This window comes from Erithacus rubecula, assembly GCF_903797595.1.
Source record: "Erithacus rubecula genome assembly, chromosome: 8".
NCBI classification, from domain to species: domain Eukaryota; kingdom Metazoa; phylum Chordata; class Aves; order Passeriformes; family Muscicapidae; genus Erithacus; species Erithacus rubecula.
The window spans coordinates 16,028,489-16,042,480 of NC_136659.1; the positions used below are offsets into that span (position 1 = coordinate 16,028,489).

At 50.9% G+C, this 13,992-nt stretch overlaps 1 protein-coding gene across 1 annotated transcript; it reads right to left on the reverse strand.

The window, feature by feature from the left end:
• Nucleotides 1-1,333: 1,333 nt before the first annotated feature.
• HOXD3 (homeobox D3) lies at nt 1,334-5,237 on the reverse strand. Its single transcript, XM_079311201.1, is given in 6 exon segments — nt 1,334-3,813; nt 3,815-4,274; nt 4,678-4,686; nt 4,689-4,826; nt 4,829-4,887; nt 4,889-5,237. Coding segments are annotated over 6 exon segments (1,236 nt in total). The 5' UTR covers nt 5,170-5,237; the 3' UTR covers nt 1,334-3,524.
• Between the last annotated feature and the right edge of the window lie 8,755 nt (nt 5,238-13,992).

Here is a 13,992-nt window from a genome sequence, read left to right on the forward strand (position 1 = left end):
TTCCCTGGCCTGCCCAGGGACCAGGGCTGGGAGCCTCCAGTGTCTGCTCAGGAAGGTCCTTGCTAATGGAGCAAGAGGCATTTGGCTTTGTTTTTCCAGCCAAACACAACTGGCACCTACAAAACTGTGGCAGTCCTGCTGTGCTTGTCTAGGTTCCCCTGCCCTGGTGCTGCTAACCAGGCCATACACAGTGGGACACTGATGGGGCCCCCCTCAAAAGAAAAAGGATGCAAAGGGGTAGTTCAGCCCTGCACTGACTGCATGGAGATAACACAAAGCCTCAGCTCCTTTTTGCACTGGGGAAACTGCTGGAACACCAGTAAATGGTGGGTCACTGTAAAGGCCAAACCTGAAAGTGGAAGACCCAAACTCTACTGATCTGAACAGAACTTGCATGGCCTCACTGAAGCTCAGTGCACCCGACACCTCTTAGCCAGTGCTGTCAGCAGCTCCCTATCCCAAATAGTGCAACATCACTGCTGGCATTTAGAGACCCTGGCTCGCTGACCCTTTTATGGGTCTGGAGCAGATGGAGGAAGCAGGGAAGGAGAGGAACTGGTGCTATGCCTCCTATTTCTAAAGAAAGCAAGGTTAAGATTAGCCCCAGGCCTGGGCTTGGCTTACTAGTTGTGTTTTAAATAGGTGACTGGAGTTCATCACATCTGTTTTTTTCACAAAGAATAAGAAAAAGTCTGGCTTGTGCCAAAGCGTATCTCTCCTCTGGATTGCTGATGCTTGTACAAACATTGTAAAAATGCCAGCAATCTTGCTAAAGTTACATTATTTCTAATAATTAGGTTATCATCATGGACTTGCATTGCATTACAAACAAGATGCCTCTGACAGAGTCACAGAGAATAAAGTGAATTTATTTATAAGAAGATTCTCCCTCACGCATGCTCCTCCTCCCCCACTGGAAACCACGTCTGCCGGCCCTGTCTTTCTGCAATGTGAAAGTAATTCAGGGCAGTGGGCCTCAGTAACACTGTGTTTGTGATTCAGGGTTCCTCTGAACTCCCTTCCTTCCCCATATCTCTAAACAACCTTTTCTTTCCTAACAGATTTAATGAAGAACTAATAGTGTAAGTCAGAGCAGACACTGTTTGACTAACAGCCTACAGAGCACAAAGCAAAAGGGAAAAGAAACACTAGATGTCCTGCAGAAATGGTGGTGCCTTGCTGTATCGCAAATAGAAGCAGGTGAGTGCAAAATATATTGTTTCAAGAGCACACAAAAAAATCTACGTGGACAATGTTTTTGTGGGCACATTGATTGCAGAAAGTTTTGGAGAGACCAAACATATGTATCTATTTACGGTATATTACAAAAGTGTAAATCACAAGTGGCATCTAGCATTACTTTTTGTGTTGTTTGTATGTTTTGTTTACTCCTGGGTGGTGCTTCTTAGAAGCAATTTGTGTGAAAGTTCCATAGAATACAATTTTAGGGCTTAAAAGGGTTAAAATATGTCTCCAAACAAAGCAGTTTATTCTGTTCTGTATTGTTTACAGATCCGTAACACATATACCCAAATTCGCTTGGTTAAAAGTGAAATTTAACAGAAGATACACTTTTCACTGTAGCACAGCATTGTTGAAATCTCACAGAGGGGAAAACAAAACCCTAAGTAATGTTTTGAATCATTAGTGCTCAGCTGAACATAAATAGCAAATGGCGACGAAGAAAGCAGGGATGGCAAAGAAAAGAAGAATAAATAAAAACTTGTCTGTATTGACCAGGATGGGAGGTGGTAAAATATTTTTCACAATAGGAATGCCAGGTCTGTCATTAGAGGATGGAGTAGGAGCTGCAGTGTTTGTCAAACTGGAAAGTGATGCATCAGATGCTTTGGTGGGGAATACAGAAGTTTGGACTAATATTTAACTCGACATTTTTAGGAAGAGATAAGAATAGTCTTCTCAGAGCGGTATGTACTGTCAGGAAGAGACTTTAATCACAGCGTTTACAAAAGGAGTATCTCTGTAAATCCAGCGAGGAGTTCAATACAGCCGTGTAACTAGAGAGGAGGAAACACGAGGGTTCAGAGCATCGTTCCCTTTCTTTTTCCTATTTTTTTTTAATCTTCTTGTTACTTTATATTTTTCTTCCCCGTGTTAACTGTCCTGTATGTGGCAGGGAGAGGTGGCGGTGCCCCTGCCGCGGTCAGGCGGGGTGGGACTGTCCTTGCCGGGCGCCGGGGGAGCGCGGCGGCACCGCCCAGCCACTGCCCGCGCCCCGTCTCAGCGTCTCCCTTCGGCTGTGTCTGTCTGATTGTCAATTCTCTTTCAAAGTTCATATTTATGAAAAAAAAAAAAGGGAGAAAAGAAAAAAGGAGGAAAAGCTCGGGCTTCCAAAGATATCTTAAAAATTGATTTATGGTTAGTATAAAGACAACAGTATAAAAATAACAAAGGAGGCGGCAGCTGCTGCGCGGATTGCTATGGAGACCCTAATGAAATTAGCACTATCAGAGGGTTTCTAATTTTTTTTTTTTTTTGCCTTCTAAGCTTCTAATTTCATTTCTATTTTGGATAGCCAGAGTGGAAGAAAAAAAAAAAAAAAGTAGCCCACCGAAATATTATGCGCGATAGATACCCAGCCAATAAATAAATGTTAACCTCACCGAGGTTTTTATATGCAGGATTTGATCTGAAACAAGATGGTCAAGAGCCCCTCTTTGTAGATCGCCTCCTCAAAGCGGCTGCGCTTCCAACTAAAGGTGGCTTCACCCGGCCGAGCCAGCTGCCGGCCAAGCCACCGAGGCGCTCGACTGGGGCCAGCCGATTAGAAATAAATACTTTAAAAATACTTTCAATATTTTTTTAAGTGTAACGGCTCTTTGTGTGACGCCACAGTTTGTTTTACTCTATTAATGATTTACGACTTGCTGTCTTAATTAATCCTTACATAAACTACAAACACCAGCCACTGTTACAACTGTTCAAGACTACTCTCTCAACTAGCTCAGACCGATTATACTAAATAGGTGAAATGTAAGTCACCATGGACCTGAATCCCTCTCCCGAAGTATTGGTGAAGAAACTCTACAAATACCCACATAAATACATTAAGACGAGGATAAATAATCAGTGATACAAAAAATTGTCTCGCTTAAAATAATAATACATATCATTTAGTCCAATGCGATCCTTACGTTACGGAAGACTCATAAATTAACTTCTCTGAAAAAGCTTACGCGCGGGCGAGTTCCGACGGCTCACGACTGGTCTAAACACCTCAGCATGACGCGCTGCTAACACTACAGCATCTCTAAGACTTACCTTCAAGTACATCATTACCAGCTTATCAGTCCCTCGGTTGGCAGTATATTGCACTGTCATGCTTAAAACAGCTCTAAGAGAAGGCTCCTGCTCACGGACCTACTCGGGGCTGCGGAAGAGAGAGGGGAGCTGCTAGGGAGACAAATCCACTAATACTGTTGGCACTCGAGAGCACAGTAACACTGTCCCGTCAGAAAATGAGGTAGTGGAGGAGGGGGCGGGGCTCGCTGGCCGCCGCCCCGCTACAGATGCGTGAGCTTGGGCGCCTCCTGCATCCGTCCCTGAGAGGTGTGGTGAGAGGAAAGGTCCGTGTAGGTAGGGTGGGGGTCGCAAGGTCCGTGGTGGTGGCCGCCGGGGATCTGGGCGGCGCAGCTGTAGTCCACGCTGGCGGAGGAGGGGTGCTGCAGGTGCCCCAGGTTGAACATGGGGCCTGAGGCCGGCATCGAGTCCACGAAGTTGCCCCCCACGTAGACGGGGCTGCCCTGCAGGCTGGGGTTGGCGAAGCCGCCGCCGCCGCTCTGCATGGGGTGGGTCGTACTCCGCGCCCGCGTAGCGCTTCTGCTGCGGCAGGCAGCTGCTCAGCGGCGCCGTGTAGGCGGCCAGCCCGTACATGCTCTGCTGGGGCTTGGCGAACGAGGTGGGCGAGGGCGCGTCGTAGCTGAGGCTGTTGACGCCGGGGAGCTGGCTGGAATAGCCGACGTGGTTTGGGCCGCTTAGAGGGGGGCTGCGGTCCGGGGACTGTCCGACGGGGGAGTGCATGATGCCTTTGGCTTTTTGGTCCTTTTTGTACTTCATCCGGCGGTTCTGGAACCAGATCTTGATCTGCCGCTCGGTCAGGTTGAGCAGGTTGGCCATCTCCACGCGGCGCGGCCGGCACAGGTAGCGGTTGAAGTGGAACTCCTTCTCCAGCTCCACCAGCTGCGCGCTGGTGTAGGCTGTGCGCACCCTCTTGGAGGCCGGCCCGGGGGGGCTCTTGTCCTCGCAGCTCTCTCCTGCAGGGAAGAGGCATAAAGAGAGACATTGGTTACCCCCACGAAATACAGCCCCCCCCCCTTCCTCCCAGGGTGTCTCGGAAGCCTGCTATACCCTCTCACTCTGTCGGCTCCCGGGGAGGGGGTGTAGGGGGCCCAGGGGTGGCCTCCCGCTCCTCCCTTCCCGACATACACACCGTCCCGCAGCTGCCTCTCCCCAGAGACCACCAGCGGCCACCCGTCCAGGCTTTCCCGGGACCCGCCCCCAGCCTGTCCCACCTGCAGCGCCCGGCAGGGCTGGGATCCCTCTGCGGGGTGGGGGACAGGAGGGGATGACAGCCAGAGGAGTAGCACACGGCGAGGAGCCAGGGGACTCAGGCCGACTCCCCGGCGAGCAGTGGGTCGGGGCGGGGTGTTGGGCTACCTGGGGGGCGCAGGTGCTTTTCTGCTTGGAGTTCTGCCGGGACTCCTTCATCCAAGGAAATATCTGCTTGCTGAGGGTAGCGCTGGCCGAGCCCGAGGAGTTGGGGCCCCCCTTGGTTTTTTTCGGAGGGGGCACACTAGGAGGGGGTTGGGCGGGGAGGAGGGCGGCAGGGCCGGGGGCTGATGCTCGCCGATCCCCGGGGCTGACTGCCGCCGGGCCGCCCCCGCCCGGCCGCATGCAGCTCCCGCTCAGCTCGCTGCCCTTGTGGGCCGGAGCGCGGCCGGGCGCCGAGCCCTGGACGGAGCAGGCGGAGCCGGGGTACTCGCCGTCCAAGCCGGCCTGGCCGTAGGGCTGGTGGGCCGCGCCATAGGGGTAGGCGTCGGCCTTGCTGTAGGTGTAGCCCCCGAAGAGCCCCGCGTTGTCGTAGTAGGCGGCTTTCTGCATCCTCTGCTCTGCGATCGCCGAGGCCCGCGGCCCCCGCTCAAATAACATTGACCGCCGCCCCGCGCCTCACGTCGTCGGCCCGGGCCACCCCGCACCTGGGGAGGGAAACAGCAGGGACACAAAAGAGACTTTTAGAGGGGGACACAGGCTGGTAGCGGCTGTCACGGGCCGGTCCCGGCACCCTCCGCACACCGGCACCCTTGGCCTCCCATCCAAAGGAGGGCTGGGAGTCATCAAGGAAAGAGCAGGGGACCCAGAGAAGGACCAAGGGACAAAGAGAGGAGAAGGGACACCAGGGCAGGAGTCAGGGCAAACTGGGCCACACCAGGGAGAGAGCAGAGTACACCAGGGAAGGACCGGGGCCACTGCAGGAAAATAGCCCTCCGAGAGCGATGGTGCAGGGGGGAACAGGAACACATTGGCGGGACTTCCTACAGGCCACCTTTTGAAGCATTTTGGGGATGTTTTATTTGCTTTGTTTTGCCTTTAGACCGTTCCCGCTTGAGTTTGGCTGGATCGGACCCCGCGGTTGTAGGCAAGGGCTCTGAGTGAGCAACTGTGCTGGCTGGTGTCCCCAAAGACCCACTGGCCCATTTCGGCCGAGAGCATCCGCGCCCCCCGCCCCGCACGCGTGCGCACGGCCGTGCACGGTTGACATGATGGATGGAGCCCGGGCTGCGGCCGGGCAGAGGCAGAAAAATCCCGTCCCCTTTGTAAACCCGCCCTTCTTCTTTCCCTGGATTCCTCCAGAGTTAAAGTATAACCGGCGCCATTCACTCCCTTCACTTTGCACTATAAAGGAAGTCGCAGGTCAGCTCCCCTATTTTAATTCTGTGATGAATTAATTCCCCTCTCCTAACTTTCTCGTCCCTTTTATTTGTACCCAGTAGAAAGAAACCTGAGACATTTGAGATAATTTTTAGAGGATTCTTTTCTTTTTTCAGTCTGCAAACTTATGGCTCTCCCCTCCCCACCCCTGGCTCCCACATGAGGCTGCTCCCACCGAAAACGCACGGTCCCCTTAGGGCAGATGTTTTGGGGCGGGGTGCTGTTACCTTTCTCCTTGCTGTTCCCAAAACTTCTCTGCACTTAGTACAAGATGGAAACTGTTCTGCAATTTTGGTGCGGCTTTTTAATATTCCCTGCGCTTTATTTTTCTTGTGAGATAGAGGTTTTCTCTGACACTTTTGGCAATTTTGTAAACTAGCATATACTTCACCTGACAATGTAAGTCTGTAAATCAACATATCTTAAGACTTCCTTGTATTTCTGCAGGATTTAAGCCTACTAACATAACAGAGAAAAGTAGCTAGAAATCCTTGAGAGGTGCCCGACAATTATAGTTCTCCTGCCTATACCTATGCAATACTAGGAGAGTACTCTTCTTTCCTTCGCAAGTAGCGTTGGTCCTGCCAAACACCGTGGGTCTGTTCTCTAAAATTCACTGGGAAACACATCTGTGTAAATTAAAATAACCTCAGCGAGCTGCAATCCGCGGCCGCTCTCGGCGGTTTATCCCGTGTCACAGACCGCCGGGGTCCTTTTCTTTCCTGAACAAAAGCTTGAGATGATCTGTGGAGCTGACGGAAACTGGAACTGTATTTCTCTCCTGGAAAATTTTAGTTTAAAAAGTCTGCAGGAATGGACGGTGGCGACTCAGACGAGTTTTAATATTATGTGATAATCTTGACGAGTCTTGGAAGTATTTTTGTCCAAATAACTCTGTCATTATTTTCCCACTTCTATCATCTACATTTCGGGACCGATCTGGACTGAGGACTTTTGTTAGCACAAACAGTGCCTTAAGCGTAGGCTTTTATAACGCCTTGTGAAATATAGTTCCCCAAAAGAATACACAGAATCTTAAGAAAGAATATTGCTGTTAAGCTGTTAAAAGCCTTATTTCTTTTCTGAAATACCAACTGCTTGTGAACTCTGCTTGAACCTAAAAGGAGGCTATGGGCCATAAATCACATGGACAATGCTCAACTGTTTGGTGGCTCATCTTTAGATCTTAGAAAGAGAGAGAGGGAGAGAAAGAGGGAGAGGGAGACCTATCCAGGGTTTGATTTTCCAAGAGAGAAAGGCCTGGGGTGATGTTTTTATAGGTAACACCAAAGCGGGGGCTCAACACTTGGTTTGGCCAGAAGCAGCCTCCAGGGAAAAAAAAAAAAAAAAAAGAAAAAAAAAAAGGGGGGGAAAAAAAAAAGTGACATCCAAATGGTGAGGCCGAGCCGTGGGAGGTGGGCTTGGAAGCACCGAGGGTAGGAAACCGCAAAGTATCCATGTCTGTGTTTCAGATTTCCCTTCCTCCTCTCCAGAAAGGTTAACCTCATCTGAACTGTTAGGCGTTGTACATGATAATGGGGCTTTTTGTCCTGCCGCTGGTTCCAGAGCTCTTGGGGGATGCCGACCCTCTCACGGCTGTGCCTGGAGAGCAGCTGGGAGCCCGAGCATCCACCCGCGTGTGTGCGCGGAACCCGGCTGGCCCAGGCTGACACCGGCCCGGCACTGCCCGTCCCTTTCCTCCCGACACTTCCATATTAAGCAGTTCTCTACTAAAACTTCCACTACACTTAATTCTGCTTCGGATCAATATCTAATATGATACCGAATAAATAAGAGGCGGTGAGAGCGGCCAGCGAAGCGGTTATTAAAGCAGCCGGAGCTCTCAGGGTGCATATCAATGCACCTGTCATTGCGGTTGTAGCAAAATTTATGACTGCTAGCGCCGTGGCAGTAAACGCTCCGGCCAGGAATGAAAAGGAAAACACTTCCCAAGCCCCGGCACTTTCAGAAGTGCAAAGCAGCCGGCGCGTAGGAGGGAGCCCGGCAAAAGAATCCCCCGCTCGGCACGTTTCCCGGCCGCCGGCCCGGGGCAGCCCTGTATATAAGGAAAGCGCTGGAGCCGCCGCCGGACCCGGCCGCAAGCAGGGCGGCTGGGCACCCACCAGGGCAGCCGGGGCTGCGCCTGAGCCGCGGGATGTCTCGTCTTTGGGGGCACTGAGAGCACTGGGGAGCGCGAAGCGGCCCTGCGAGACACGGAGCGGTGGCCTCCGTAGGGCCTTTTAAAACAGCTACAGATTCCCCCGAGGGTCCAGCAGCTCCCCGGAGCTGGGTCCAGGCCTTGGCTGCTCCCCAGCCCGTCTCGGCTTCCCTGGAACGGGGGCGGCTTTCAGCGGGGCTTTCTGCGGGCTGTTCTTTATCTGAGTGCGGGGCGGCGGCGCGCCCCGGGAGCGCCCAGCAGCTCTCCCCGCTCTGCGGGCCTGGGCCGTGCTCCCTGCGACGGGCCTGTCGCGATAGGGAAAGCGAGACGTGGATGGAAAAGGAAATTCAGAGAACTCACCAAACTTAGGTTTTTTCTTGATTTTTGACTCTAACTGTGTGAGTAGGATCTTCAGGTTCCTTTGGATAATCCGTGGGCACGGACCTGCAACAGAAGTGATAACTCTCAGCGGAAACTGCTTTGTTTTGGACTTTCTTCCTTAGGACTTTGTTAATAAATGCACATCTCGTCCGCAGCCCCTCACCGTGTCTCTCCGTCCGCGTCAGATCTTTTACCAGACAAAGGGTAGATGTTTCTCTTCATTTATTAGTAGCGCTTTGAGAGAGGCGGGGAGCAAGCAAACCTACAAAATACTCCGGTTGCGGGTCGGAGCCGGGCAGGGCGGCCTGCGGCAGCCTCTGGGTCGGGCCCCGCGCACCGGCCGCGGAACTGTGCCTGCCTTCCCGAGCTCCAGCCGGGCCGGGGTGCGGGCAGGCAGCGCACGGGCTGAGGGAGCCTTTGCGGGGCTGCTGCGGGCACCTTCCAGGCTCACAAGCGCCTCTCCCGCCGCCCGCACCCACGGCCCGCGAGGAGCTCCGCGGAAACGAAGCTAGCGCGGGTCTCTCTCCATTTCTCCCCCCAGACACCGAATAAGAAAGACAGAAAGAAAGACAAGCGAAGAAGTCCCAGCATTGAAAATGCGCAGCAACATTTGAGTCGCGAAATTAATATTTTGCCTTTGTCTGTGCAATGTGTCGATGCAGGACTTTAAGAACTTAAGAGTTCCAGAAAATCCCCCCAAAGAAGCCCGGGTCATTATAAAGACGATATCTAGCCACTATAAGCCTTTGAAATGACCTTTGGCTCGTATAGCAATAACTCACCACTTAATGAACAACCAACGGAAGCGCCTCCGATAGCTCACAACACAACAGACCTTACAACTTTCCACCAAGTCTTCTCTCTCCCTAACCAAACTCAGTAGGATGCTACATTCCCCTTCCAAATCACCTTAATTTATGCTGGCAAACTGGAGTTAGGGAAGTGGAGCTTCATGATTACACATGATGCTCGCTCAGGTTCCTGGCCCGGGCCTGTCCCGGTAACGTCTTATATAATGTATTCACGTGGGCGTACGTCAACTTTAAGTGCTTTATTTTTTTAAAGAGAATTCATTAGAAATAGCACTTTACACAGTGTATGAAGGCAACCTAAAGTGGGTTTCACCTTAGCCCCTGAGCGGAGAGATCATAATATTGCAAACCGAGTCATTGTTAGCCGCTGTTGATTAACACGGTAAGTTTTCATTTTGTGCCTAATTAATTATCGACTTCTCATTCCTTTCCGAAGGAGCTTCTCGGCCTCACAAGCGATGGCCTTCTAGCTCTAGACATGCTTTATTTAGCCAGAGTTTGGCCAAATACCAAGACTTCCACGGCTACAGGAATAACCCCCAAAGTTTGTACCACGTAGAGAGGAGCCTGGGCACGCTGGGGTTGTGCTCGTCTCCCATCGCTCGGAGAAGACGTTGCCAGAGCTGAACCCAGGGAAATCTTTAGAACTATTCAGGCGTGGGACCAATATAGGTATTATTGAAATTTTAGGTGAAGTTATAAGTGAGTGCTTCCATCGAGCCAAATGAAATGCTGCTCGCAGTAATTGGATTCAGCTGACTAACTTGGCAGGCCAGCAGCTTGGAGGCATACAGCTAAGAAAAATGTTCAGTGCTTTTAACTTCTGATCGAGCAGAGCAACACGCAACAGAAAATAATAAATAAATAAACAAACACCCTAACTTTCTTCTTCTCCCCTGGCCTCCCACCCGATTTCCTTCGGGGCGCTCCGACCCCCGCCGAGGACTCGCCCGGGTGACTCGGGGAGGGCAGGGTCCGCTCCAACCTTACACACACTCTTGCTCGACAGCACAACGATGGGCTTTAGCAGGGGCTTTACAACAGGCATAACCGAGAGTTCACCCGGCTCCAGGCAAGCCACCAGTCAGTAGAAACAGGCGTTCCTGGGAGAGTCGGGCTAGTTTCAACAGCCCAAGCGGGAGCTGAGCTGTGTTTGCAGGGAGGCTGTGTGGCCGCTTCCAGACCCCCAGTCCGCCCAGAGAGGCACCGGTCCCCCCCAGGCATCTTCCCACCGCCTTATTGATCAAACCACACAAATGCAGGGCAAGAAACTTCTCGGTAGATAGATATCAAGCCGTGCTTCAAATAGCACGTGTAACTCGGAGGCATAAGCATATCGGTAACAGCAGTACTAAGACAACTGCGGATGGAAAACAACAGCCACTAAGGAACATGAATGCACCGCCAGGGAAAAAGGTCCGGGAAGACACTTGGCATGAACATTTGAGAGATCCTATGTAGGGGCTACATAACCGATATGCCTATTTTAAATCACCCTTTACAAATCAACACGGCTACCCCCTGCCCGGCTAACCAAGGCAACGCATTAATGTGATGCTCAATCTCACTTTGGCAATGGGAACATCTAGCAAAGTTCCTTCCCTCGTTTGTTTGCTTATTGGTAATTCCGTTCCTGAAACCACCGAAAATTGGGGAAAGGATAGGATAGGGTTAAACATATTCCCCTGGCTTTTGGAAATGAGTTAACTTTTTATTTAAAGAACATATTAAAAAGAAGATACAGCTTAAAATGTTCAAGTGGATGGAGACCACTCCACACATTTGCAGCCACTATGGTCAGAGATTGCAAACAAATTCCGGACCATCTCTGAGTAAAGGAGATAATACAGCCCCTGCAGTTAAACGTCCCATTTTGTCATGCAGTTGCTTACCTGTGTATCAATTTATCATAAACCTGGGCTCCTCACTTTTCAGGATCTGCGCTTGCAGTTCTTAGAATATATCCTTCACCCTTTGTCTGAAGACAATACTCTCCTAAACCTGATCTTGCGGTTTTACAAATATTTCCATATACCAGAATTCCCGATAGAACCAAAACAGGCTCAGGCTCAACTACCAATAAAAGAGAGCGAGTGGAAATCGGAATTTGTTGGGCTTTAAAAAAAAAAATATCAACACACAACCCTTTAGCCATCAGCCTCCTGGAACCAACGGCAGCAATTGGCCGGCTCTTGTTTTGTTTTGGTTTTAAATCGTGCGGCCATTGATGAATTTTGGGGGCGAGCAGGAGAAATCCCTTTATAATCAGAAATATAGGCACTGCCTTAAAATACAGGCATATTGGCCCACGTGATCGCCGAGCAGCGCCTCAGCCGGGGCCGAGGCTGGCGCTCCCCGCGCCCCCGCGCAGCGGGGTTGCCGCGCCGGGCCCGTGGGGCGGGCGGACCCGCGCCCTGCGCGCCCGCGCCGCCCGCTCCGCGCCCGCGGCCCCGCACTTACGCGCCCCGCGGGGCTGGAGGAGCAGGGGGAAAGGTGAATTCCGCGGGATGATCCCAGAGCGCAGAAATTCCCAGCGGAGACAGAAGAGGTATTTGGAACCGGCTGCGGCCGGGAGCCTGTGCCGGGGGCTGCTCCGCATCCACGCTGCTCTGGCGGACAGGCGTTGGGGCCCGCTGGCGTGCGCGACTTTTTGCTTTCTCCTTCTCCGGACCGGGAGGATGCTGGGCAGCGGGGACTACCCCTGTCTGGAGGCTAAACAAGCGTTGGGGGAAAAAATCCTCATGGCATTTGTGCGTGTGTGTGTCTGCCCTGAGCCTGCCTCCTTGCTCTGTGTGTATGAAAAGACACGGAATAAACCCTGTGTATATCTGTCATGTGTGTCCACAAAGCTCCCCAACAATACCAGTTAGGCAAAAGAAAAAGAATATATATATATATATATATATATATTAGCTTCTCTGTTTGATTTTTTGGTAACATATCTGTAGCTATAAATACACCACACCTAATCTAACATCTGCTATGATTTCATTACCATCCAAAGCATGGGGATGTGACAGTAACGTATTACCTTACAATACTAACCGTAAGTGCATTGTAACATTTATCTAAATTACATTGCTTTTCCTGACTTTGCAAACCAGTTATAAAAAGATTGGAGTCCAGTGATGGAAACATAAGTTCAATGTAAATTATTGTGTATAGCTTCGGATTTATAATCCTATATTTCTTCGAAATGATGCACTTAAATCTCGCCTCAAGTAAGAGGTAATAGTTCTTTATATCCTTTTCAGTCAGCCATATATTTTGGTGTCTGGGTAGTTTTGCCGAGCCCCCCGCGTTCGCGTGTCTGTGTGTACATACAGCAACCCCTACACGCACAGCGTGTTCTGCATACTTGTGTACATGCACACAAAGCCGAACATAATTCTGGCCGCTGTTTAGACATTTTGGATGACGGAGAGGTCTTTAGCTTCCTACACAAAAGTGCGAGGGGGAAAGCTGGACACGAGCAAAGAACACGAAGAGGATTCAGAAGAAAACGTCTTTTTGGAGGGCAGTTTGGAAACACATCCCTCCCCCCCTCTCCCCCCCCCCCGAGGAAACATCACAGCCCTTTGGTGTCTTTTCAGAGTCTAGTGCTTAAAAAAAAAAATAAAACACGGGGGGGGGGGGGGGGGGGGGAAGAAAGAAAGAAATAAAGAAAGAAAAAGAAAAAAAAAGAGCAGGCAAATTTTACGTGAAAATGGAGGACGGCTGAAAGAAAGGAGCACCTTCGCCACCACCGCCAGAATTAAGATATTGTAAAAGGGACTGAAAAAGTATTAAGGAAATGTTAATCCTTTGGCTGGTGGGACTCCAGCTTTGCGCGAATTTGTCTCCAGTAAAGGATCTAAGACTTCTTCAATCGCAGCATATGTTCATAGAGCAATAAAACAGAAAGATTTACAGTCTCCGCCCGCCCCCCAGCAGCCTCGCACCCTTTCAGGAATTACTTATGATGATTTATAACAACAACTCCGGCAATTGTCAAACTGATAAAATAGCCCGGGCTATATGCGAGAATAAACGCTCTTATGAAAGGGTTGCGATTTATGTTCAGGTCCATTTTACTGCGTGTCTTGGTGGAGTTTGGTTTCTTTCCCGGCCCAATAGGATAATATAAAACTTCATTGATAAAAATGTAGGAGTTCTCGTGAAGTAGCAAATCTGTTCCTTAGTCACTACCACAGCACATAAACATTTGTCATTTTTGAATAATTGAATTAATGTGTTATTGTTTGAATGTATAATTCATAACATAGGAAACTTTGTCTCTGTCCTGCCACTGAAACGGAAGCAATAAAAAACTACAATCTAGGGTTTTTAGAAATTACTCCAGCAAGGGATAATAAAGAATATCCTGTTTGCAGAAGGTATTTCCAGCTGACTGAGGTTTCACAGAGAAATGTCAGACTCGTCTGTATTCTACGGAGTTTACAGAGAGTGGCTTTGTAAAAAAACAAAAATACTATTTTTCCCCAGTCCGGGCTATTGATCGGGGGCTCTCAAGCCGGCATGCCCGCTCCGGGGGCTGGATGCGGCCGGACTGCCCCGCAGCCCCGCGCCGGGAGAAGGGCTCGGACGGCAGGGGCAGGAGCGGGGCCGGGGGAGCGGGACCGGGGCAGGAGCGGGGCCGGGGCAGGAGCGGGCAGGGGCAGGAGCGGGCAGGGGCAGGAGCGGGGCCGGGGC